This window comes from Martes martes, assembly GCF_963455335.1.
Source record: "Martes martes genome assembly, chromosome: X".
Lineage (NCBI taxonomy): Eukaryota > Metazoa > Chordata > Mammalia > Carnivora > Mustelidae > Martes > Martes martes.
Genome location: NC_137897.1, coordinates 18,994,909 through 19,020,597, shown reverse-complemented (window position 1 = coordinate 19,020,597; position 25,689 = coordinate 18,994,909). Strand labels below are relative to the sequence as shown.

General features: G+C 44.6%; 1 protein-coding gene across 2 annotated transcripts in view; it reads left to right on the top strand.

The window, feature by feature from the left end:
- PCYT1B (phosphate cytidylyltransferase 1B, choline) overlaps positions 1 to 25,689 on the top strand; it is a 91,302-nt gene that overhangs the window by 8,215 nt on the left and 57,398 nt on the right. Inside the window, exons 1-2 of one of the 2 annotated variants that reach the window (XM_080794869.1) lie at positions 17,027 to 17,257; positions 17,757 to 17,856. In XM_080794869.1, the coding sequence (XP_080650995.1) occupies positions 17,201 to 17,257; positions 17,757 to 17,856 (157 nt within the window). In that variant the 5' untranslated portion in view covers positions 17,027 to 17,200. Of the gene's footprint in view, positions 1 to 17,026; positions 17,258 to 17,756; positions 17,857 to 25,689 lie in introns of those variants that run through there. The other variant, XM_080794870.1, reaches the window with a different exon arrangement.

Sequence of the window (25,689 nt, the reverse complement as noted above, 5' to 3'; positions counted from 1 at the left end):
ACCACGGGCTGAAGAGATGATCCTTCCCAGCTCCAAGATGGTGACTGTAGCTTCCCTAGCCATGGAACATGCTCCAGCCCAGTGCACTCTGTTCGATCTCCTGTTCCTCTCACAAGTCAGGGCCACCCCACTCCTCCCCTGCTTTTGGTTTTCTCCATTTGGGGTAAAAAGAGGTTGAATGATCTATGGCAGGACACGTGGGCTAAATATGAGTAACAAGCTCTGGAACCTCCTATTAGTGTTGTACAAACCTGTTGTCTCCCACTTTATTCTTCGGCTGCTTCTTCAGAAAGGTTGGACGTGTTCTGAATCACATGCTGAACATTACAGTCATTGTTCAAAGAAACCTACGTTGAATCTCTTCTCAATGCAAACAATAACCCTCCTGACTGATTTCATAATACTCAAGTGCGAAATCCGGGGTTTTCTCTGAGGCACGGCAGTGTGGCATTGGGCGCTGGGGGCCTTCTCCTCTCTAGCCACCTACGCTTACTGCTTCTGGCTAAAGTCCAAGGTGGCTCAGGCCATAGGCATGAAACTCTTGAATCTTTCGCTCATGCCCACACAAAGCTTCTCGGTGCCCCTTGGTTAAAAAAAAAAAAAAGTAGGAAAAAGATTTATTCCCTTTGATGGCTGGGGGCGAGATGAAAAGGAGAAAGCAAGAAAGATAGGGGCAAACCAAGTCATTGCAAGCTACGCCTATTTTCTTACAATAATCTCCCAGGTAACAGCCTCTACCTTGCTAGGATCTGATTACCCGTTGCCGGCCTCAGACCATAGCATTATTGTTTTAACATTTCTACCTTCCTCTTTATCCCAGCATGAGACAGGTTGTATGGGAGGCTGGGGAAGCTGACCCTGCTTGGGGATAAAGAGACAGTTGAACACTCAACAATCTTGAAGGCACACTTGAAAACACAGTGATTAGAAAATAAAGCCGCAAGCCCGGTTAGTGTACGCCTGTGTAATAATGTGCCGGGCCACATGGGGCCGGCCCAGCCAGCCGGCTTCATTTTCATATCCTCTCTGCTCTCCTGCCCAAGTCTCTGACTTGGTGTTTTTGTTTTCCACTTAGGAATTCATGCGCGTTGAACCTGACATCCATGTAATGGCGTGCTGATGTCTCTTTAAGCGGGCATTTAAGAAGAATAACAATAATAATAATGGGTTCATAGAAGCATCGTGAATGATGTCGAGATCCTGTTCCTCGTACATGCAGGCTTCTGGGCTCATCTTTGGTGTGCCTGATAGTGACCGCAGGCCCAGTCACGTGATACTGAATTCTCTCAGACCTCCGCGTTATTTAGGTACAAGGGAATTGTTCTATACTGGGCTGAAGACTAGGGGTCTCCCTCATTGTCCTCTGGGGGCAAGTGGGGGAGTAGTGTACACTGTTAGGTACCGGTGACGGGAGCCCTCTCTATGTTCCCTTGTCTAACCGGGCTGCAGACTGTGAAGGAAGAATTACTGCTCCCTGTGTGATAAATAAGGAAACCAAGAATTAAGTAATTCCCCAAAGGTCAAGTACTAACGGAGAAAGCTGGGCTTTAAAGTGAGTGTTTGTTTTTTTGTTTTTTTTAGATTTTATTTATTTATTTGACAGAGAGGGAGAGATAGCGAGAGAGGGAACACAAGCAGGGGGAGTGGGAGAGGGAGAAGCAGGCTTCCTGCCGAGGAGGGAGCCCAGGGCAAGGCTCGATCCCAGGATCCTGGGATCATGACCTGAGCCGAAGGCAGCCACTTAACGACTGAGCCACCCAGGCACCCTTAAAATGAGTTTTGTCTAACTTCTAAAGCCCCCATTTCCACCACACCCAGCTCCCCAACATCAGTGAGCAGAGAATCACCTACTCATGCTTCCACGTGAGTCGGAAGCAAGAGGTTCTTGCGTACACTTTTTAAAAAAGATTTTATTTATTTATTTGACAGAAAGAGAGAGAGAGAAAGAGATCAAAATAGGCAGAGCAGCAGGCAGAGAGAGGAGGAAGCAGGCTCCCTGCCGAGCGAAGAGCCCAATGCGGGGCTCGATCCCAGGACCCTGAGATCATGACCTGAGCTGAAGGCAGAGGCTTAACCCACTGAGCCACCCAGGGTCCCCACGTACATTTTGAGAAATGCTGTGTTTCGCTGTCCTGTATCACATGGTCTGCCTTCAGGACCAGGAATGGAAACAATTTAGATGGCTAGGCTCTTGGTAGTAAATTGAGAAATTCGAAGTAAATATTTTTGACCTGGCAAGTCTTCTAGTAAAGTTGGCTACAAAAGACGAGTATTAGGATGATCTCAGCAGCATAATTCATAGTAACTCCAACTGGAAATGACCCAAATCCCCAGGGGAAGTAGAATGGATGAATTGTTGTATTTTCACGCAATGAAATGCTCCACAGCAATGAGAAAGGAGAATCCAAAACCACCTGCAAAAATACAGATAAATCTCACAAACATAATATTGAATGAAAGAAGACAGATGCAAGAGAATACACACCACATATTTTCATGATCTATTAAGAATTTTAAAAGTAGGCACACCAGTCTGTGAGTTTAGAAGTCAGGACAGCAGGAGGAGCTCAGGACGGATGCTGGCTTTGGTCAGTTACTTGATCTGGGTGCTACCTACGTTCATTTTGTGACAGTTCAGTGTTACACCCTTAGGATAGGTGCACGTTTCTTTTTTTTTTTTAAGATTTTATTTTATTTATTTCACAGACAGAGATCACAAGTAGGCAGAGAGGCAGGCGGAGGGGGGTGGGGAGCAGGCTCCCTGCTGAGCAGAGAGCCCGATGTGGGGCTCGATCCCAGGACTCTGAGATCACAACCTGAGCCAAAGGCAGAGGCTTAACCCACTGAGCCACCCAGGTGCCCCAGGTGCAAGTTTCTGTACGTGTATTGTTCTTCAATACAAAGTTGAAAGATATTCCAACCACAGGAACAGAGAAGGTACACTCTACAACCGATTGCCCATTTCCAGACAATTCTGGGGACCTCGCAGATAACATTCTAAGGAATAGTATCAGCTCCTGCCTACGATTACAGCTCTTGGCCATTAGCAGAGCTGGACTGTGCTCCAGGGGTCAGTACCCAGCCCCAAAGAGAACGTAGGAAAGCCTTGGAACTTACTTCTAGGACAAGTCTAGCCCTAGTCGGGTTATTTGTGAATTAAAAACCATGGTGTCCAATCTATATGTGTTTTATAACAATGGCCAGACCTCACAGTCCGTTTCCAGACTCAGAAGGAAGTGGGTAAAACTGGTTAGCCAGCAAGAGTGTCTCGGGATAATGCTGCTTAGGGCAAATTTTAGGAAATGACTGACCCCGAACTATCCTATGAGGTTTTCTTAAGGGCAGAAAAATAGAAGAGCCTTAATTAAAGCTAAAGGAATCCTCCCTGTATCTGCCTGTCTCTGTATGAGATCTGGTTAAATGGATCTGCATTACCTCCCAGTCTTCCACGATGGAATCCTGAGGAACAGAATTTAGAGACCAAATGGAGGAAGGGTATTGAAAAGAAGACAGAGAGGTATTTCTTAAATTGGTAGGAATTGGGGGTCTAACAGCAATGCTGTTGCTTCATTGGTAGGTAAACTTACATGTTTTGTTTTCCTATAAAATATTGTTTTTTTAAAAGATTTTATTTATTTATTTGAGACATCAAGAGACAGTGAGAGAGTGAGCACAAGCAGGCACGGGTAAGTACAGAGGGGAAGGGAGAAACAGGCTCCCCCTGAGCAGGGAACCCAATGCGGGGCTCGATCCCAGGGCTCCGGGATCATGACCTGAGTTGAAGACAGACGCTTAAGCGACTGAGCTACCCAGGTGCTCCTAAAATATTGTTTTTAATTAAAGAATCATCTGCTTTGTACAATCAATCATCTTCAGAATATCTTTCTTTGGAAAATCTTCTTTGGAACATCTTTCCTTTAGCGGCTCAGAAAAAAAAGGGGGGGGTTTATTATTGAAATAGGATCTAGCAAATACCTCCGGCTGCGACATGTTAGAAATATCTGTACTTCCATCCTACTGTATAGCAAACCTCCCACACTGCATAATTTGTTCTAATGCTTGTTTCTTCCAGTCTGCAGCAATGTTTTCTGTATGTCTCCTGAATATATTTGACTGACAAAGCATTTTAGTTTGACATCACTTTTTTTCCCCCACACACATTCCCCCTTTCACTGTGGCATGGAAGAGCTGGTGTTTCTGCAGTGGTATGAGACCTTTGGCTTTTGTTTGCTGAATGAGAGAAATTTGAAAAGGCTTCTCACGTTTATCATTGCATGCCACTGTAGTCTGTAAGGGACTGGGTCCCTTACAGGACTGGATTGTCTTGCCCGTCTCACATTAGAAAGCCCTGGTCTCCATGTTCTAGATCGTGCCCTTGGATCCAGCAGGGAGGAATCCCAGTCCCAAGACCAGTCCCAAGACCATCCTGGGTTTTGTGTTTGTCTCTGTGACACCCTCCACGCATCAGGAAGTGCTGTGCTGCTCCTCCGTAGCTATTTTGTTTTTCGCTTACGGACAGTATTTTGTCTTTCTCTTTGCTTCGACAGCTGAGAGCTTCAAGTCATTTTTGTGACCTACCCGAAGTGTAGAGAACTGGGCTAGGTGTTCTTGTATGCTCATTTTGCTTCTGACCTTTGTCGAAACCCCTATTTCCTCCCTCAGCCCAGATCTTGCAACTATTAAACTTACAAATTTTTTTTTTTGAAGTCACCTCAAGTCCTCTGGGAAGGAGGTGGGATAGGAATAAGATATATGGTTGTTAATGATGCTCATTCTAAATTCCTTAAGCTCAATTGCCTAAGAAAAGTTGATTTAGGGGCTGGAACTTTTAAATCTCTAGGCAAAACTGATTATTTTCCCTTTTTTTAAAAGGATTTTATTTATTTATCTGACAGAGATCACAAGCAGGCAGAGAGGCAGGCAGAGGTGGGGAGAAGCAGGCTCCCTGCTGAGCAGAGAGCCTGATACGGGGGCTCGATCCCAGGACCCCGGGATCATGACCTGAGCCGAAGGCAGAGGCTTTAACCCACCGAGCCACCCAGGCGCCCCAAAAGTGACTATTTTCTATTGTCAGTGGCATCTCTGCATTTCAGGAATCTAAGATGCCATTAATTATGAGATAGAGTCTCATTGCAGGGATGTTGCAATGTCAGAAAATTGCTGACATTGATTTTAAGATATTTCTTGTAAGACCCTCTCCTAATCTCAAAGATGTTAAAATGTGGGGGGAAACGTACATTTTAGAATAAGTGAAATACAATATTATTAAGAGTTCATTTCGGAAGGTGGCACATGGGTGTGGGGGGCTTGCGGCTTACAGGTGGTCAGTGTTTTAAGGAAGCTGTACCCCTGGGGCATGATACAATTTCTGATCTCTGGTCACTGGAAGGGCAGTAATTACTTGTCTGACCTGGACGCAGGGGTTCACACATGGGCTTGAAAAATGGACCTCTTATGAGGGAACTTTAGATAAAGTAGGAAAACGTCTTTTCTTTTTCAAGATATTTAAGCTAATTTTTTAAACTGTGTTATGCTTTTGTTTTTAGCTAACTTCAAAGTATTCATCCTCAACAATAGAAAAATGAGCCAAGGACAGATTAGTCTCAGAAGAAAATACAAATGGCTAATAAACATTTGAAAAATGTTCCATCTTTTTTGTAATCAAAATAATGCAAATTGAAACAGCGTGATGCTATTTTTTAGTGTATAAAATTGACAAAGATAATACTCAAAGCTGGTGAGATGGCAGCCAGCTAGGTGCTTTCAGACATTGTAATGTGAGTATAAATGAGACAGCTTTTGTAGAAGCTAATTTACCAATACATGCTAAAATGTTCTACAAATATTTATCTTTAAAATGTTCATACCCCTGGTCTAAGTAATTCAGCTCCTAGGCATCTATCCTAAGGAAATAATCAGAGGTTCGGAACTATGTTTAGAATGTTATTTATATTAGTAAAACATAAACAACTTAATATTCAACAACACAGAGAGATTTAAATAAATTATTTTTTTCTATTCAGTGGAATGCCTTATAGCTATCAGAATTAGTGAGACTTAAATGGGAAATAATTTGTACCTTCTGCTCATTTTGCTGTGTACGTCAAACTTCTCTAAAAAATAAAGTCTGTTAAAAATGATAGTGAGGTGGTTTTGCGGAAGCCTGGATTCCTGAGAGGGTGGGCGAGGTCACCAAGTGGCCACGGCTGGTGCCTTTGAGCAGCTTGGGGCTCTTAGACCCCCTGCTGGAGCCTGATGTCATTAGTGCTGGGTGGGCCAAGCCCGAAGGAGGCTGCCCAGCGTAGTGGGTGACCAGTTGCCCAGATCCTTTGGAAAAGGAAATGACTTTATTGAATGGGCTATTCTTTGCATTTATCTTACCGCTCAATTTACCCGTGGTCTACTCTGTCTCACGTGGAGATACCTGCTAAACTCTCCTTTCAGGATCTGCTCCAACCAGCACTTGCTTCCAGGCCAACCAGGGCGTCTCCCTTCACGATTCAACTTCCTTGGCCTATATCCTATTTTCTGGTGCCACTTGCAACCTTTCAAAATAGAAAAATGAACAGATGAGTCAGGTGTTCCTGTTTCCCTCCTGTCTTTTTAATGTTAACATCCTATCTTTGGGATATGATGCCCTTGCTTTTCATTGTCTTGCCTAACTTTCAATGTTTGGGAATTGGAGGCTCAGGGCTAGGGAAACAGGGGGTATGGGACCCCCAGATAACACCATTAAAAATAGTGAAATTGAAGACTGCATGATAGGGTAATCCCGACATACAAGTGGAAAAAACTGTGTAGTTAGGATTCCAAAGTTGTATGTATGCGTAATATATCAGAAAGCCCTAAAAGAAATCTAGAAAGTGTTACCAATGGTTGTATTTGGGAAGTAGAATTATCAGTGAGTTTTGCTTTTTTTAAATTTATTTCCCAAGTTTTCTGTAGTATATATTATGATGATAAGAAAAAGATAGGAAACACTGACAATTGTATTTCTTATTCGGTTTAATCTTTGTCAATAATCATTATCAATGATTCCCTCTCCAGTTCTTTATCAGTAATTATTCTCTCTCCATTGACTCTAACTTCTTCCATTCAACAAAAGTTTACCCAGAACCTTCTGTCTGCCAGGTACTGCCCTAGGAATTAGGGATACAGCAATGAGTAGGACAGACCAAGTATCCTTTTTCTTAGAGCTGCCAGTAGTCTGGGGAGGTTGGTCAGAAATATACAATGTCTCCTCATTAGACAACCAGGACCTTGCCTCAGCCTGAACTCATGGCCTGAGCTGAATGAATGAATCTAGTCTAGTGGCTTTAGATATCATTTATATTCCTATGGTTTCTTAACCTGCTTCTCTAGTTTAGTTCTCTGTCTCCAACTCCAGACTTGTAAATCCAACTGCCTACCTGATATCTTCACTGGGAGATCTTATAGGTATATCAAACCTAATGTGCGAGAACGGAATTCTTGATTTCCCCAGCCTATCCCTCCCATCCCCAAACCTACTCTGCCAGTGTCTTCCCCATGTTAGGGAATGGCAATGCCATCTTTCTAATTCTTCAGGCCAGTAACTTTGCAGTTATGTCGACTCCTCTCCTTCTTTTACGTTCGACATTCAATCAATTTCAAATTTTTTTTATTCAAAATCCATCCAGAATCCGACGACTTCTCACCACTCATCCTGGCCCCAGCCTCCATCTGCCTACTCTTGCCTGATAATTATGCCAGTTACTTAGTGCTTTTCTTGCTTCTGCTTTTGACCTTTGAGAGTTAAACCTCAGCATAGCAGCGAGGTGGTCCTGTTAAGGCTCCGACCATATTACTACTCCCTGTTCACAACTCTGGATGGCTTCCATTTTCTCCATGAAGGCCAGTCTTTACAGCATCCTAAAAACCGCATACCATTGGATGTCTCCCATCTCTTTGTACTTCACCTCTCTGGCTCTATCTCCTACTACTATACTTTGTTCACTTCCTCCAGGCATACTGGCCTTGTTATTCCTGGAAGAAGCTGGGCATGTAACTACCTTGGGGCCTTTGCACTTGATTTTTCCTCTGCCTGGAGTGTTCTTTCTCTGCAGGGTTCAAACGATCCTTTCTTTTTTTTTTAAAGATTTTATTTATTTATTTGACAGACAGAGATCATAGGTAGGCAGATAGGCAGGCAGAGAGAGAGGAAGGGAAGCAGGCTCCCTACTGAGCAGAGAGCACGATGCGGGGCTCAATCCCAGGACCCTGGGATCAGACCCGAGCCCAAGGCAGAGGCTTTAACTCTCTGAGCCACCCAGGTGCCCCCAGTCGATCCTTTCTATATTGACACACACACACATCAACTCCCTCGGCTATCTGATTTGTGGGTAAGCCCCCTACGTTCTTTATCCCCTTCCTTGCTTTAACTTTTTCTAAACACTACCCCCTTTTAACGTTTCATGCATTTCACATTCTTTTTTGTTGTTTGTTATCTCTAAGGATCATAAAGGCAAGATTTTGTGGGTCCTGTTTTATTCCCTGATGTATCCTCAGAACCTAAATCCAGAGCCTGGCGCCCAGCAAGCCCTCAAGCAATGTTTGTTGGATGTTGGAGAAATGAATAGAGGGCAGATACTATGAAGACCATTTAAATTGCATTTAAAAGCTCAGATGAGTTTTAAATGTTCCATATACCCGAGAATAATAGCATTTAACAATTAATTTATAAGTGATAGTTGTTATTTTTTAAAGTACTCCTGTTTTCCTTTTAGATACGGTTCTCTGACATTTGGAACACCTAATCCTGGATTAAATTTCCTGCATCTCTGAATTCCCAAGATAGGATAAATTTCTTTACATTTATTTTAAACTTAGATAAATTATATGAATGTGTTCTCATGTAAAAATAAAACAAAATAACAGATGTAAGTAGAGTAAACAATGAAAACATCCTCTCATCTCTTCTTCCAATGTGGTTTTCTGCCCCGGACGTAACCCCGGTTAATTTGTTGTGTATCCTTCCAGGCCAGTGCTGTCCACTAGAACTTTCTGTGATGATAGGAATGTTCTCTATCTGTGCTAATATAGTAGCAGCCACTAGCCGCATTTGGTTATTGGGCATTTAAAATGTGGGAGAAACTGAGAAACTGAGTTTTTAATTATGTTTCCTTAATTCCGTGAAATATAATTTGAATTCAAATAGGTCCATGGCTAATGGCTACCGTATTGGGCAACACAGTTCTAAACTATTTCTCCACAGCTAACTATTTCTCTCTCTTTAACCATAAATGATATCATAGTATATAACCTGTATATATATATATATATATTATACATAGTGCTTTGTCACTAGGAACATGTCCTAAAAATCATTCCTTGTCTGGGTGTATGTATCTTACTGTTTTTAATGGTGCCTGTTACCTCATACTCTGTGCCTACTGTGCTTAGCTAGATGATGAAAAATAGATATTTCTTGGTGCGGAGCCATGCGCTAGGCGTCCTGTCCCCCCCCCCCCCACTGGCATTTGTCAAGGCTTTGCGGCAGCTGCCTGATCCAGGCTTCTGCATAATCACTGACACAGCCCAAGAATCTAGTGATTTACATATGTTGGGCCTCTGGTCAAGCATAAAATCTACTCTTCCTTCCCTCTCTTCAGAAGATAAACATATTCTGATCTCAAATAAAATCATGCCTTAAAAGCTATGTGCAGCAGCTGATAAACACAGTCCTAACAGAATGAGACGGAAGGCTTCGATTTTGTGATGTCTTTTTTCCAATTCTGAATTTGTAGTTCTGAAGCGGGTGAGTCCTGAGGCCAAAGGCTTCCACGGGAAAAAGATTCTTTCTGGAGTCCTGTTCCTGTCTCTTGGAAAGCTTGATGAAAATGCCTAATGTTGCTGTAAAGTTCTTTCCTACTAGAGGACATTCTTGAGGTGGTTATGACTTTATTAACTTTGGGTGATTCCCTTTTCAGTTGATCTCTGTGCTTCTCCCATGCCTCATCAACATTTGCTAGTTAACATTTATTGAGCCTGGCAGCCGCCCTATTGTATATACTCTATCAGTCAAGGAAGGCCCTGCCGAGAGACAGACAGCTCACTCTAAATGGGAAATACGAAAAGGAGTTTAATGAAAGGGACTATTTACAACCTCAAGGGATGGTATGTACGCTAGGCCTGGAAATGTTAGGGGTTGTCATTTCCTAGGCTTCCTGGGTGTGAAGGGGTCAGGGGAAACTGTGGTTACCAGAACTTTGCAGGGTGCTCTATAAAGAGGGGGCCTTTCAAGGGAAACTGTGGATTTTGGTGAGAGGGCAGAAATAACATACTGCTTCCTAGCAGGGAGGAAGCCAAGGGGAAAGAGAGTCTGAGCTCACTCTTGTCCTGCCCTCTGGTGTTTTGCATATTTCTCATGGAACCCGTCCAACGTGAAGCCTAAAGGCAACAGAGCCCACTGGTACAGTCCATACAGGAAGCCATACGAAGGAGAGTAGAGAAGGGTGGGAAGAGAGTGGATTCTGGAGAAGCAGAAGGAAGACATTACTCAGATATGCATCATTTCATTTATTCCTTACAACAGCTTCATGAGACAGATCATTTTATTATCTTCTTTTTATAGGTGAAGATACTAGAGGTTAGAGAGGTTAAGGACCAGCAATTTTGAAAAAGATTTATTTATTTATTTACTTATTTGAGAGAGAGAGGGGGAGTAAGAGCGCATGAACGGGGTGGGGGGTGCAGAGAGAGAGGGAGAAGGAGAGAAGCAGACTCCGTGCTGAGGGTAGAGTTGGGGGGGGCGGGGCTCGATCCCACCACCCTGAGATCATGACCTGAGCTGATATCAAGAGTTGGCTGCTTGATGTACTGAGCCACCCAGGCTCCCCAGGACCAGTAGTTTGTTTTTTAGGTTTTTTTTTTGTTGTTTTTAATCAAATGGATGTTAAATAATGAAGCTAAGATTTGAACTCAGGTCTGTCCGAGTGAATTGTCCTATTGCAGTTAAGAAGAGCTTAGCATAGGGGGCTCCTGGGTGGCTCAGTTGGTTAAGCATCTGCCTTTGGCTCAGGTCATGATCCCAGGGTCCTAGGATCCATTCCTGCTAGGAGCTCTTTGCTCCGCCGGGAGCCTGCTTCCCCCTCCCCCCGCTTGTGTGCATGCGCTCGCTCTCTCTCTTTCTCTCTCTGTCTCTGACAAATAAAGAAATCTAAAAAAAAAAAAAGCTTAGCATAAACAAGCAATTCTGCAGCTGGCCATCAGCATCAGTAGCACTATGCTACATTCCGATTGGTGGGTTAGCTTGCTGTCTGTCCAGTTGTCAGGCATCGAGGCAGGTTGCTTAAGTACAGATTCCACTGATCCTTTTTTGCACTCAACTGATGTTTGCATTGTATATTTTATGTAACGTCTAATAGTTTTTTTCAAAAAATATTTATTTATTTTAAGCAATCTCTACACCCAGTATGGGGCTTGAACTCATGACCCCTAAATGAAGCGTTGCTTGCTCTTCCGACTGAATCAGCCAGGCGCCCCATGTAATGTCTAATAGTTTTTAAGTAAATATTTGACTATGTCTAATTGAACACTTCCTGCAAATGAAATGCCTAACATCTAAGGTCTTTCCTTTTAAAAAGCATGATGAGGCGGGGGGGTGCTGGGTGGTTCAGTTGGTTAAGTAGGCAACTCTTGATTTCAGCCCCAGTCATGATCTTGGGGTCCTGGGAGCGTGCCCTGCATCAGGCTCTGTGCTCAGTGGGGAATCTGCTTGAGATTCTCTCTTCCTCTGCTCCTCACCCCCGCTCACCCTCACTCTCTCTCAAAATATAAATCTTTTTTTTTTTTTAAAGCGTGCTAGGAATATGGCTTTGGTATGATACAGTACAGTGTACATTACCAGAACCTATACAATAAATAGGCAGCATATTCACATGTAATGACTGGGTGTTCTGAAATCCTAAACCAGGTAGAAAAATGTTTATTTGCAGTCTAGATCCAAGTCTGGGCTCTGGCGAAGTCCTTGCCCATATGAGGTTCAGGGCACGGGGCCAGGGCTTCTTAACCCTTTAAAATGTTCTGCTGTGCTGCTACACGTGAAAATGTCATTCAACTCCCCAACCCTGAATTTAGAACTGGCTACCTAGGGGGACACAGTCCAACCTCTGATGATCTCTCCCAGTTCAGAGGCTTAATTTCTATGATTTGTATGTTAAAAAGGGTAGGGTTTTTTTTTTCCAGATATGAAATTACTGAAAATTGAATATGCCTTTTCAAACTCCTACCTCCTTCTGTTCTAAAAGGGCCACACTTCACCTTTCAGGAAGTCCCAGAGTTAATTCTGTTCCTTCTCTCCTTATTTCTCTCCTATGTATGCGCCCTCCAAACATCGAGCATCATATGGAGCACACAGCAGATGCTAGGAAACATTCAGCAATGTGATCTGGCTGATGTGGGGTCTAAGCTGCGGCTGGCCAGTAGCTAATGATGTGTCAGTCATCTGACCTAGTCCACCACATCTGGGTGAAACACACGGTCCTGTCCTTTTGTGTTTTCAGTTAATCATTTGCCCCCCCTTCTCTAATTACCACGAAGTCCATTGTCTCCTTTTTGAGGCCCCTCTCTCCCCATTGTCTAAGAATCCTAAGAGTTTCCTCAGTTCAAAGGAACCCAAAAGGCAATCACACTGCTGTTCCCAGGCGCTGCCATTTGGTGTCTATGTTGAAGACAGGCTCTGTAGAGTCTGGGGGAGACAGCATCTGTCTCTGAGTTGTAAAAGTCGATGAGCTAATACATTTAAAGGGCTTAGACAGTTACGTGGCACTACCTCGGCACTCAAAGATTTAGCCATTACATTATTGAGCCTCAGTTTTATGTCTTATTTAGGGCCTAGACCCAGAGGATCCCAGGGGCCATCCCAGGTCTGGCAAATGGTAAAGAAGATATGGGGCCTGGGTCCTCTACAGGCTGGTATGTGTATATAGATGAATTCATAGATAGCTTGGAATCCCGGAGTAGCTTCAGATTCCTTGTAAGTCAAATGATTTGTTCTGGCTCAGAGAAGGAATTTTGGGGTGATTGGACTGAAAAAAAAATAGTGGCTGAAGTCACAGGGCTGGTTGGTGGTGGCTGGGCCTTAACCAACGTCTTCATGAATGTAGAACTTGATTCTCAACCAAGGCAGTAATCTGCCTCATTTTGGAAGACAATGAATGTTCTGGCAATGTTCACAACAAGTCTGTGGCTTGTATATTGCATGGATAATATTTGCATTCTCTCCATTCCAAGCAAAGTGCCTTGTATATACCAAGAAATACCCCTCCTGCATGTCAGCTGCTGTTAAATACAATCACATGCACACACGCACACACAGGTACTCATGCGCACGTGTGCACACAAGCTCGTTTGTGAACTCTGTCTACCTTCTGTCTCTTTGCTTCTTTCGTTTTCCTACTTCTAGGCCACAATAATTAAGAAAAAATATAGAGTGCCTATAAACCTTTTTCTTTACCTTTGAGTAACTATCATTGCTTTACAACTCTCTCTGTCTCTGCTTTAATTACCAGATTTCACACCCTCTAGAACACACCTTTCTTGGAAAATGGCAACACCTTATCTTTTTTTTTGGATCAGAACGATTTATTTTTATTTTATCTTTTTTAATTTTTTTATATAAACATATAATGTATTTTTATCCCCAGGGGTACAGGTCTGTGAATCGCCAGGTTTACACACTTCACAGCACTCACCATAGCGCATACCCTCCCCAATGTCCATAACCCCACCCCCCTCTCCCGACCCCCCGACCCCCAGCAACCCTCAGTTTGTTTTGTGAGATTAAGAGTCACTTATGGTTTGTCTCCCTCCCGATCCCATCTTGTTTCATTTATTCTTCTCCTACCCCCCAACCCCCCATGTTGCATCTCCACTTCCTCATATCAGAGAGATCATATGATAGTTGTCTTTCTCCGATTGACTTATTTCACTAAGCATGATACCCTCTAGTTCCATCCATGTCGTCGCAAATGGCAAGATTTCATTTCTTTTGATGGCTGCATAGTATTCCATTGTGTATATATACCACATCTTCTTTATCCATTCATCTGTTGATGGACATCTAGGTTCTTTCCATAGTTTGGCAATTGTAGACATTGCTGCTATAAACATTTGGGTGCACATGCCCCTTCAGATCACTACGTTTGTATCTTTAGGGTAAATACCCAGTAGTGCAATTGCTGGGTCATAGGGTAGCTCTATTTTCAACTTTTTGAGGAACCTCCACGCTGTTTTCCAGAGTGGTTGCACCAGCTTGCATTCCCACCAACAGTGTAGGAGGGTTCCCCTCTCTCCGCATCCTCGCCAGCATCTGTCATTTCTTGACTTGATAATTTTAGCCATTCTGACTGGTGTGAGGTGGTATCTCATTGTGGTTTTGATTTGTATTTCCCTGATGCCGAGTGATGTGGAGCACTTTTTCATGTGTCTGTTGGCCATCTGGATGTCTTCTTTGCAGAAATGTCTGTTCATGTCTTCTGCCCATTTCTTGATTGGATTATTTGTTCTTTGGGTGTTGAGTTTGCTAAGTTCTTTATAGATTTTGGACACTAGCCCTTTATCTGATATGTCGTTTGCAAATATCTTCTCCCATTCTGTCAGTTGTCTTTTGGTTTTGTTAACTGTTTCCTTTGCTGTGCAAAAGTTTTTGATCTTGATGAAATCCCAATAGTTCATTTTTGCCTTTGCTTCCGTTGCCTTTGGTGATGTTCCTAGGAAGAAGTTGCTGCGGCTGAGGTCAAAGAGGTTGCTGCCTGGGCAACACCTTATCTTTTTAATAAACTTTGGAACTAGCACATAAAAGATCTCCAAATAGTAATTTATTTTAGGTCATGTGAAAAAGACTCACTGTCCAGGTATGTTAAAGGTTAATGAATCTTTACTAAAATCTAACTTAGTTTGCCAATTCATTGACCTACTTAGGGTTGTGTCCTAAAAGATAATTCATGAGTCAGTTTGCTTTGTTTCTAGGGGAAACTACATTATCTATTATTATAATATATAATATTATATATAATAAATACTAATAGTAATAATAATTGTCACAATTGATTCAGTACCAGGTACTTTATATACATTATTTCTATGTTTCACAATAACCCTGTGAGATAGGTACCCATTTTACAGAGGAAACTGAACTTCAGCTAAGGAACATCCATTTATTTATTTATTTATTGGTGGGGAGGGGTGGAGGAAGAGAGAGAGAGAGAAAGAATCTCAAGCAGACTTCCCACTAAGTGGGGAGGTCGATACGGAGCTCAGTTTCAAAACCCTGAGATCATGACCTGAGCTGAAATCTAGAGCGGGATACTCAGTAGACTGAGCCACCCAGGTGCTCCTTATTTTTTTAAAAAGATTTATTTATTTATTTGAGAGAGAATGCACGTGAGTTGGGGGAGGGGCAAAGAGAGAGCATCTCCAAGCAGATTCCCCGCTGAGCAGGGAACCTGCCGTGGGCCTTGATCCCATGACCCATGAGATCATGACTTGAGCCAAAATCAAGAGCCGGCTGCCCAGCCTACTGAGCCACCCAGGCGCCCCATGGAACATCCTTTTTAAATTACACAAAGTTAAATACATTTCTTGTCTTGAAGACAGCACCTGCTAAAGCATCAAAGACAGGCCACCCATGGCCTCCCTCTCCGTTCCTTGTCCCTTTAGCAGCCACAGCCCGTGGGCCCCAGGTGGGTGTCCGATTCAATGCCAGCGTCTTCTGGTGGTGGCCTGCTTTGAAAAGTGAGCTCTGCCGGTCTGATTCTCCCTTAGGAATCTGAAGGGGGAAACATGGGAGGAAGCAGGAAGTTGGTTGGAGCTGGGGCTGGAAGACTCGGTCAGAAGTTGATGAGTGAGTGTTGGAAAGGGAGGCCGGCTGTCACATGTGAGCTCTACAGGGGAGTGGAGGTAAACAGGGACTTGACTGGTGGACGGTTATAGGGCAAATGGGAGTGGGAGAGAGGCAATCAGGTGCAGAGAGCTGCCTGGTGGGTGCAGAGCACTCTGGAGCCAGACCCTGCGCCTTTCCTACCCCATCCCCCCCGCCAATTTCTATGCTGGGAGATCCTTAAAATAATCCTTCATCTCTTGAGCTGTCTTGAATGAGGGTCTGTCCCTTTCAGACAGAAGAGCCAAATTAGAATACACAGCCCGTAAGTACTGGTAAGGGGATTTGAAACTGCAGTTTGTGGGCACAGAGCCTCGTTGCTGTCACTGCGCCCCTTGGCTACATTACAGATGCTCCCCGGCCCAGCATGGCCCATGAGGTCACTTTACTGGATCTGACAACCAACAATGGACCTGTTTCCTGAACCCATGTGCCCGGTCTTGGTTTACTTTCAGAGCCCTGAACGGGAAGGTGGGGGTTAAGGAAGTCTCAGGCAACTGGAAGTTCTCCAAACAAGCCTGGGGCAGGACTCCAGCTTCCAGGGCGGAAGGTGCTACAATGGGGAGGGGGAGGAGTGGGGGCCAGGATGGCTTCTTGGCAGAGCAGAGGGGAACCCGGCTCTTCCAGGACTGCAACTGGCCTTCCCCCTACTTCTATCTCCAGTTCCAAGACCGTGCCTGACATACAGCTGAACGAGTGAATGAATGATTAATGAATGAGCAAGTGAATAAATGACAGGCAGAAGTGGGTCACAGCCCCTCTGCAGACGAGTGGATCATTCTCGATCGCCTGTTAAGGAGCGCCTGTGCCTGTCTCTGAGAAACAACGGAGGCGACAATATGAGTACTGCGTACCGTGACTGGTCACCTTCAGCTTTACATGTCCCGAAGCCGAGAGAGTGATGACCTTGATAATGCCGTCATTCCGAGAGGACACATGGACCGCCCGGCACATCATCTGCCCTGTTTACAAAACTACCGCTCCCTTTGTCTACGTCTGGAGAGAGAGAGAGGTTTTCCTTTTAAGAGGCTGCCTAAAAGATGCAGAGCCACTTCCTGGGCAGGCTTCCAAGTGACTACATCTCTCTCCCAGCACTCCCCGGAGCCCCAGCCCAGGCTGCCCGGGGCGGGGCCTCCCGCCGTGGCTGCTGGAGCTAAGGCCGCAGGAGCGCTTATCTGCCGCCGGCCAGCAAGGCTGTGCTCTCAGGCCCTCCCGGGGCACCGAGTACGGCTTTGGCCTTTGTACCGAAGTGACGTCAGAGTTTGTGATTGGCCAGGCTGGCGTGTGTGTGAAATACGGGCGATGTCTGCCACACTTTTGAGTACGGCATTTCTTCCAGCCGAGTACCCCGGGCTGTGGGTAAGTCTTACTCTTTGCAGTCTGCCCTGGGTGGTTGTTAAAATGTGCAAAGCCAAGCACTGCGACTTCCCAAGGGCATGACTTGGCATATTTCGTCATCCTGCTGGGCCTCAGTTGCCTTTTCTGTGAAGTAGAGAGATGGCCTTCTATATTATAGAAGGATAGAGGAACGGAGCCATGCTAGGCTGATGTGGAGCCAACAGCTCACCTGTCCAGAGTACCTCCTTTGGTACTTGGCATAGGGTAGAGAGAGTGGTACTGTCATGATTGCCGAGCATCAGTAAAAAAAAAAAAAAAAAAAAAAAAAAAAAAAAAAAAAAGTTTCAGTGATCATGTCTCTGTTTTTATCTCTAACGGTATAATATTTTCTCTGAAAGTCTCTGGATATATTCTGCTTCTTCGTCGTAGCTGTGCAGCCAACAGAAATACGGCTTCAGGGGAAGTTAGTGCCGAAGGAAAGTTTGTCAGACTATATTCCCTTTTTCTTTTTCCCTTCTAGACCCTGACTGCACCTGCCCCATTTGCCGACGAAACCAGCTGCCAGTGCCAAGCACCCCATGAGAAACTGACCATTGCTCAGGCCCGCTTAGGAACACCAGGTGAGGCTGTACTTCTCGTTCTCCGAATGGGCCCTGTCCTGACCTTGAAAGTAGCAGAGCGCCACCTGGGTGGCTCAGTCGGTTAAGCGTCTGCGTTCCGCTGGGGTCATGATCCGAGGGTCGTGGGTGGGGGGATCGAGCCTCGCATCCGGCTCCCTGCTCGGCAGGGAGTCTGCTTCTCCCTCTGTTCCTCCCCCTGCTCATGCTTTCTCTCGCTGTCTCTCTCTCTCAAATAAATAAAATCTTAGAAAAATAAATGAAGCAGAGTAGGCCCGTCATTACTTGAGCACTTTCAATGGGAGCCTTGAATTTAGAGACTTATAGCCCAGTGCGAGAAGGATAAACACTTACACTGGTAAACCAGACCAACCCAAGTCAGCAGGAGCTGGAACCCCAGCCCGGCCATCTCCTAGTTCGGCGGCTTTGTGCAAGTCATGAGAACAATCAGAATCTCTTTCCTCTTGTGCCTTGTGCCAGCAGGGACATTAATACCTGCCTGCTTCACAAGGTTTTGGGGGTGACAAGATTGGGTTCAAAACACCAAAGCAGCATTTAAACGGGGAAGGCTGATACAAGCCTAGGCTGTTACAATTATCATTTTTAAAAGTCTGCATTTTGAAACGTTTCTCCAAGGGTGCCTTGAATTAAAGAGCCTGGCCTCTACACTAGGCATTTGCTGATGCATTAACTCCTTTATACCAGAGATGGCCAGGGGAGGAGATCGAAAAAGACCTGTAAAGGACCATCCCAGGAGCTCAGGCATAGCTTGCTTCGTTGTGCCTCACAGATGCTGCGTTTTGTTGTTGTTGTTGTTTACACAAATTGAAGGTTTGTGGTAACCCTGTGTTGGACAAGTTAGTGGGTGCTATTTTTTCCAACAGTATTCACTTATTGTGTCTCTGTCCCATTTTGGTCATTCTTGCAAGAGTTCAAACTTTTTCATTGTTCTGTTTGTTAGGGTGATCTGGGATAAGCGATTATGACTCGCTGAAAGCTCTGATGACAGCATTTTTTACTGTCAGGTGTGATTTTTAATTAAGGTATATACACTGAGGTTTCTTTTTTTTAGATATAATGCTATTACATGCTTAATAGACTACACTATAGTGTAAACATAACTTTTTTAAAGTAATCTCTACACCCAACTCAGGGCTTGAACTTCCACCCCTGAGATCAAGAGGCACAGGCTCTACCAATTGAACCAGTCTGGTGCCCCTAAACATGACTTTACATGCACTGGGAAACCAAGAATTCACTTGATCAGCTTTGTCATGGTATTTGCTCTATTGCAGTGTTCTGGAAATGAACCTGGACTATCTCCAAGGTGCACCTCTAATTAAAGAGACAACTCGACATGAAATAAACCCCCCAAATAATACGCATGTGTGCGCTTAGGGGTTCAACCTTGCAACACAGATAACTGAAAGTTTTAAGAAGGGCAGATTCATTTGGCCTGGAAGAGTCAGGCCAGACCTTGTAGCCGACCTGAGCTGCTTGTTTTGGGAGAAGGTAGATCAGGACTAGGTGGGCAGCCAACGGAAGGGCATTCCGAGCCAGTGGAACGGGAAGAGTGAAGGCAGAGAGCTGGTAGGAGCGAGCGAGCGAGTGAGTGAGTGGCATTGCAGGGGATGGGGCTGGAGTGAAAACAGGCTGGCTGAGCCGCTGAGCTTTGAGACACTGAAGATGGCATCACTCGGTTTCCACTCACCATGGCAAAAAGCAAACATCCCCAGCTTAAGAGAATCCGTGGGACCAAGGACAATTTGCTTAATAATAACAATAATAATAATGGGTATTTATTAAGTGCTCCCTATTACTAAGTTCTTTTCTAAGTTCTTTACTAAGTCTTTACTAAGTCTTTTCACTCTACAACTCTCCGTGGTTAGTACCTTATTTCCCAGGTGAGGGAATGGAGGCTTTCGAGAAGCCACGAACCTGGCAAGGTTATTGAGCCAGCGGCTGGCGGTGGTCCTCATGCTGGAGAGCATCAGAATCACCTGGAGGGCTCGTTAAAATAGCTGGGTGGGCCTCGCCACCAGAGTTTCTGAGTCAGTCCGGATGGGGTGGGGTATAAGCATCTGCCTCTCTCTCTTCGAGCTCCACCAGCGGTCAGCCTGGAGTTTGACATCAGACCCGTTTGTGTTCATGCTTGACCTCTCGATCCTGACACTCCGGCTTCCTTTTGAAAAAGAGCTTCGAGAGCGTGAAGTGAGGAGGTGAGGGCACGCAAAGTTAATAAGCTTTGAGAAAGGCAAGAAGAGGCTTGGGGAGGTAGCTCTGAGCGGCTAAACCCGTTGTTCCCACACTTAAGTGTGCAACCAATCACCTGGTAAGCTTGTTAGAGAAACAGATTTTCTGGGGTGCCCGGGGTGGGGGCTCAGTCAGTTGGGCGTCTGCCTTTGACTTAGGTCATGATCTCAGGGTTCTGGGATCGGGCCCTGTGTCGGGCTCCCTGTTCAGCAGGGAGTCTGCTTCTCCCTCTCCTTTTGCGCAACCCCCCCCCCGCCCCGCCCCTCTCAGTCCTGCTCTCTCTTGCTTCCAAATAAATAAAACAGTAAAAAAAAAAAAAAATTTCCTGCTCTCTCTCCCTTATCTCTGAATCTGGGGTGGAGCCCAGGCATTTGTTTCGTAACTAATAAGCCAGGGGATTGTGATCTTGGTGGTTTACAGACCACACACTGAGAAATGCTGACCCAAGCAATAAATCCGAAAGCTGCAATGGAAGTCCAGGTGGTGATGAAAGAACTAATTTAACCTAAAGTTACAGACTGAGCTTCAGGCCCGAGCTTTTCCAGGGCAAGGGAGGTAGAACTTACCCAGCGTCTGCTAGGTGCTCTGTGCTCCACGCTATCTCGTTTGGTCTTTGCGTCTGGTCTGTTACCCATCTGACAGCAAACACTGTCAGATGCGTAATCTTGTGCCCTTTCTTGAGGACTTGGAGAATGGAAAAGTAACTTGTCAAATGTCCTAGCTGACTGGGTAGAGCTAGGATTTGCCCCCAAGTCCCTTTTACCTCAGATCCCTGCATGGGCCCCAGCCGACCACGGAGCTCCATGAAATCACAGTCAGGCTTTGACCTGGAGGGTGCCAGGTGTGTGAACGAGACAGACAGTGGTTGCGATCTTTTGTAGCAAAAGGGCCATCTGCCTCGCTCACTGCTGTTTCACGAGCGCCTAGAGACACTCTTTTCAAAGCCTGTGTGCTCAGTAAATGTTTCATGAGTGACCGAGTAAATGAATGGAAGTTTGGGACAAGAGGACGAGCTCGCCCTCGGGAAGTAAAATCAGCTGCTTGTGATGGTCTGAGCCAGCGGCAAGCTGCTGGGATGAGATTGGGCCCCGGTATGTTTAGCCACTAAGCAGTTTAAACCCCGAGAATCAAGTTAGAATGAGATGGTGGTTCATTTTGAGCCTGCTGTGTCGTGGGGTCCGTGGGACATGGGGTTCTACAGGAGTCAGATGAAGCCAAGGTGAACTCTTCTCACTGGAAGTCTCCTGTTGTCTCAGGTGATGACCCTGGAAAGTTATCCAAGAAAGAGAGTTTGTGATGTTGATGGGCACCTGGCTGGCCGAGGCAGGAGGGCCCCATTTTTGTTAGAAATTCCTTTATTTCTAACAAAATTTCTAATGTCTAGCATCCATATTAAAATGGGACAAGATGTTAGTTCTTTGATTAGTAAAAAGCACATGGCAGTCTCAGACTGCGCTCCCATAACCACTTTTTTGATAGTGGTGGTCCTCCTAGCAGCTTCGAATCCTCTGTGCTGTTCAAGCAGCCATCCCCTGCCAAGGGTGTGATGGGGTAGATCCGGGCTGGGGCGCCCCCAGCGCGTTCCCTGCTGATGCTGCCTGTCCTGGGCCCTCACTGCCAGAACCACTGTTAGAGAGTGACTAACTATTGGTAATGCTGGGAGGGAGTGACTGGGAGATTATCCAAGTATAATTGTCGGAGCATTGTGCTGTTAGTAGAAAACAAAAAAAAAATTGCTTTTTTGGAACATTTGATAATTTTCAAGACTACTAAGCAATTAACTTTTTGTGGTGCTGTCTTAAGCATTCCATCAGAAAGACCAAACAGACCCACACTTGGGAGTTATAATGTACTTCAAGATTATAGTTATAACTGAAGGCTTTGTCTCCCTCACTGGCCCTATTTTATGATTTAGTACAATTGCCTACAATATGTTGTACAATTGTCGGTCTGCCCAAACAGGGGCTGGCACATAAATTCTAAAAGAGGTAACGACAAACTCTGCTCACTGCTCTTTGCTCCTGGACATTCTCTGTGAGCCACAAGAGAAGAAACACAGTAGAACAATTGGAATTGGGCACCTTTGATCTTCGCTCCATTAGTCCATCTGTGGAACTAGGAACCTGCAAGGTTTCATATCTACCAGAGACCGAGAATCCCTCCTCTGTCTTCAGATAAAGAGGTCCAGGTGATTGTTTCATAGGCCCCTGTTCATCACAGCTGCCTTCTACCTTACAAAGAAATTCAGTTCTAATTGCCTATTTTCTTTCTCAAAGGGGGGATTTGTATTGTTCCATTTCCACGGTGTGTAGAGTTTGCCAAATTCATTTTTTCAAAAACTACCTCAATGAATTTTGCCTTGTTTGTGTGTACCTGTACTATAATTTTCTTTAAATATACCCTTGTTTGAGAAGAGTTACTCACTTATTTAAGAGAGAGCGAACAAGAGAGAGCACCAGTGGGAGGGGCAGAGGGAGAGAGAATCCGAAGCAAACTTGGCGCTGAGCATGGAGCCTGATGTGAGGCTCGATCTCACGACACTGAGAGCAGGACCTGAGCCAAAACCGAGAGTTGGACGCTTAACTGACTGTGCCATCCGGGCACCCCTAAATACAGTTTTTTAAACTTTAACGTATTTAAAAAGTTAACTTCAATCACTATCAGGAAATGCTGGCTCTAAGTAGAAGGAAATTTTCAAGTTTATCTAAAGCTATCGTAAACTTGACAAAATAGGTAACTACTGGATGTTTAAAGGTTAGTTTTTGTGCCACCGTTTTTGCACAAGTGTACACAAAAACACCACCAGTGACTATAATTAATGGGTGTTTAGTACTAATCTCTCTCTTTTTAAAAAGAATTCATATTGGAATGCGGTCTTCTAGAAGGCTCCATGAGTGAGAAGAAAGAACAGTGAAGTTAGGTTTGTGCTCACATTGCTTCATAGCTTGGTTGTACACTGCTCGGTGAGCTGGTTAACTAGGCTGAGCCTCCCTTGCCCCTCTATGAAACAAGGGTAGTAAGTCCATTCTCTCCCACATACACTGGAGTTGATGCAAAGATGAAATGAAAGATACGTGCTTGGTAAATCATACGGACTTTTAAAGCACCGTTTACATGTAGGTTAACAGCCATAATCAAAAATGAATAGTCCCCCTCTCGTTGTTGCCCGAGTCTGAAGGAATACCAAGAAATGCCCTAACGGAGCCCACAGAAATGTGAGTTCAGGTCTGATGCAGCTGCTGATGGCCTCCTGTCTGGCCACGTGGTAGGTGTATGCTTTTTACCGACCGCCTAGCTGCTTAACGGAGTGACTGACTGCACCCTTTTACATTCCCACTGGCATTGTTCGAGCATTCCAGTTGTGCTGTACCCTCGCCAATAATTGGTAGGGTCAATATATTTTTTAAATTCTTAGCCACTCCGAAGATATGAAGGAGTCTGTCATTCCAGTTTTAATTTCTGTTTCCCTGATCGCTAATGATATTAAAGATCTTTTCATGAGCTTATTTGCCGTCCGTATATTCATTTTCTTTGGTGAAGTGTCTGTTCAATTTTCTTGCCCTTTTTAAAATGAGGTGTTTCTTATTGAGTTTTGACAGTTCTTTTGTATCCTAGATACAAGGCTTATATCAGGTATATGCTTTGCAAATATTTTCTCCCTATCTGCCTTGCTTTTGTATTTTTGTAAAAATGTCTTTTGATGATGTGAGTTTGAAGTAAGGTCCAATTTATTTTTTTGGCTTTATAATATGCCCTTTGGGGTTCTATTCAAGAAAATTTTTTAAAAGATTTCCTTTATTTGAGAGAGCAAGGTAGTGAACATGAGTGGGGGGAGGGGCGGAGCGAGAGAGGGAGAAGCAGACTCCCCACTGAGCAGGGAACCTGACAGGACAATGGGCTCCATCCCAGGATCCTGAGGTTATGACCTGAGCCGAAGTCTGAAGCTTAACAGACTGAGCCACCCAGGTGCCCCCTATTCAAGAGATTTCTGCCAAACCCACAGTCACTAAGAGTCTCCCCTGATTTCTTCTAGAAGTTTCACAACTTTAGTTCATACATTTAGATCTATGATCCATTTCGAGTTAATTTTCATATATGGTGTGAGATGTGAGGCAAGCATAGCCCCCTCAGTATTTCTTTTGTTTGTAAGTGCTGAATAACTTATAAAAATTTGGAGTGTAGGATCCAGGACGTTAAAAAACAGTCAGATTGCCTCACAGTACTATACCATGGTCCTTCTTTGTATCCATGATTCTTTTTTTTTAAAGATTTTATTTATTTATTTATCTGGCACAGAGAGAGATCACAAGTAGGCAGAGAGGCAGAGAGAGAGAGGGGGAAGCAGGCTCCCGCCGAGCAGAGATCCCGATGCGGGGCTCGATTCCAGGGCCCTGAGATCACGACCCAAGCCAAAGGCAGAGGCTCAACCCACTGTGCCACCCAGGTGCCCCTGTATCCATGATTCTTAAATATCATTTTGGTGTTATGTGTAGTTTATTATATGCAAATTATTTGAAACTGCAATCGACATGTGCTATACAGACAGGCATTTTACCAGAACATCCCATTTCTCTGATAGATCTCACTCTGTCCATTCAGGATAAACGGGAATTTATTTGAAATACTTCTAAGAATTTATAATTGTCTCTGGGCAGAAAATTTACAATGCCATTGTATTCATTTTCTATGCCCCAGAATTAGTGGCTTAAAACGATGCAGATTTATTATGTCATAATATCTGTGGGCCGGGAGCCTAGCTTAGCTGAGTCCTCTGCTGAGGGTCCCACCAGGTTGTGTTTAAGGTGTCACCCAGGGCTCATCTCTCACCTGGAGGCTCGATGGTGATAGACCTGTGTCCAAGCTCCCTCCGGTTGTTTCCTTGCAACTCTAAGACCAAAGATCTAGCTGGTGGTCAGCCAGAGGTCACCCTCAGCCCCTAGGGTCAGCTGCAGTTCCTTGCTGCGTGGCCCTCTCACTACACAATGGCTTCCTTCTTCGAAGCCACCGAGAGAGAAAGAGGGAGTCCGGTAGCAGTTCGGAATCTTATATAGTGTAATGTAATCATGCCATCCATCCTCTTTGCCATATTCACCTGGTTAAAGACAAGTCGCAGGTCCCGTTCACATTTCAAAGGGAGGGGATGGCACCAAGGCGTGAACACCAGGCAGCAGGGATCCCTGGGAAGCACGTTAAGTTCTCTCCACCATGGCCATGGAGTAGTTGGGTTCCCACTTGGGATCACTACCAAATGCCCAGCCTCACCGGCCAGTGGTTCCCAACATAGATGCTCTGGGGAATTACTCCACTTTACTCAAAAATCTGAAACAAAAGATTAAGGTAAATAAACAAACAAACTAGAAAAAAAAAACCCACATTCTTTAAAAAATGTAGAGAATTTCAAACATACACAAAAGTAGAACAGTATAATGAACCTTCGTGTGTCTGTCCTCTACAGCTAACACCCACCCCCCAAGCCAGTCTTGCCCCATGTATGCCCCCATCCACGGCCCCCTCTTGAATTATTTGAAACAAAGCCCCAGACTTCCTTTCATTCCATCCATAAATATTTCTGTGTAACTATCT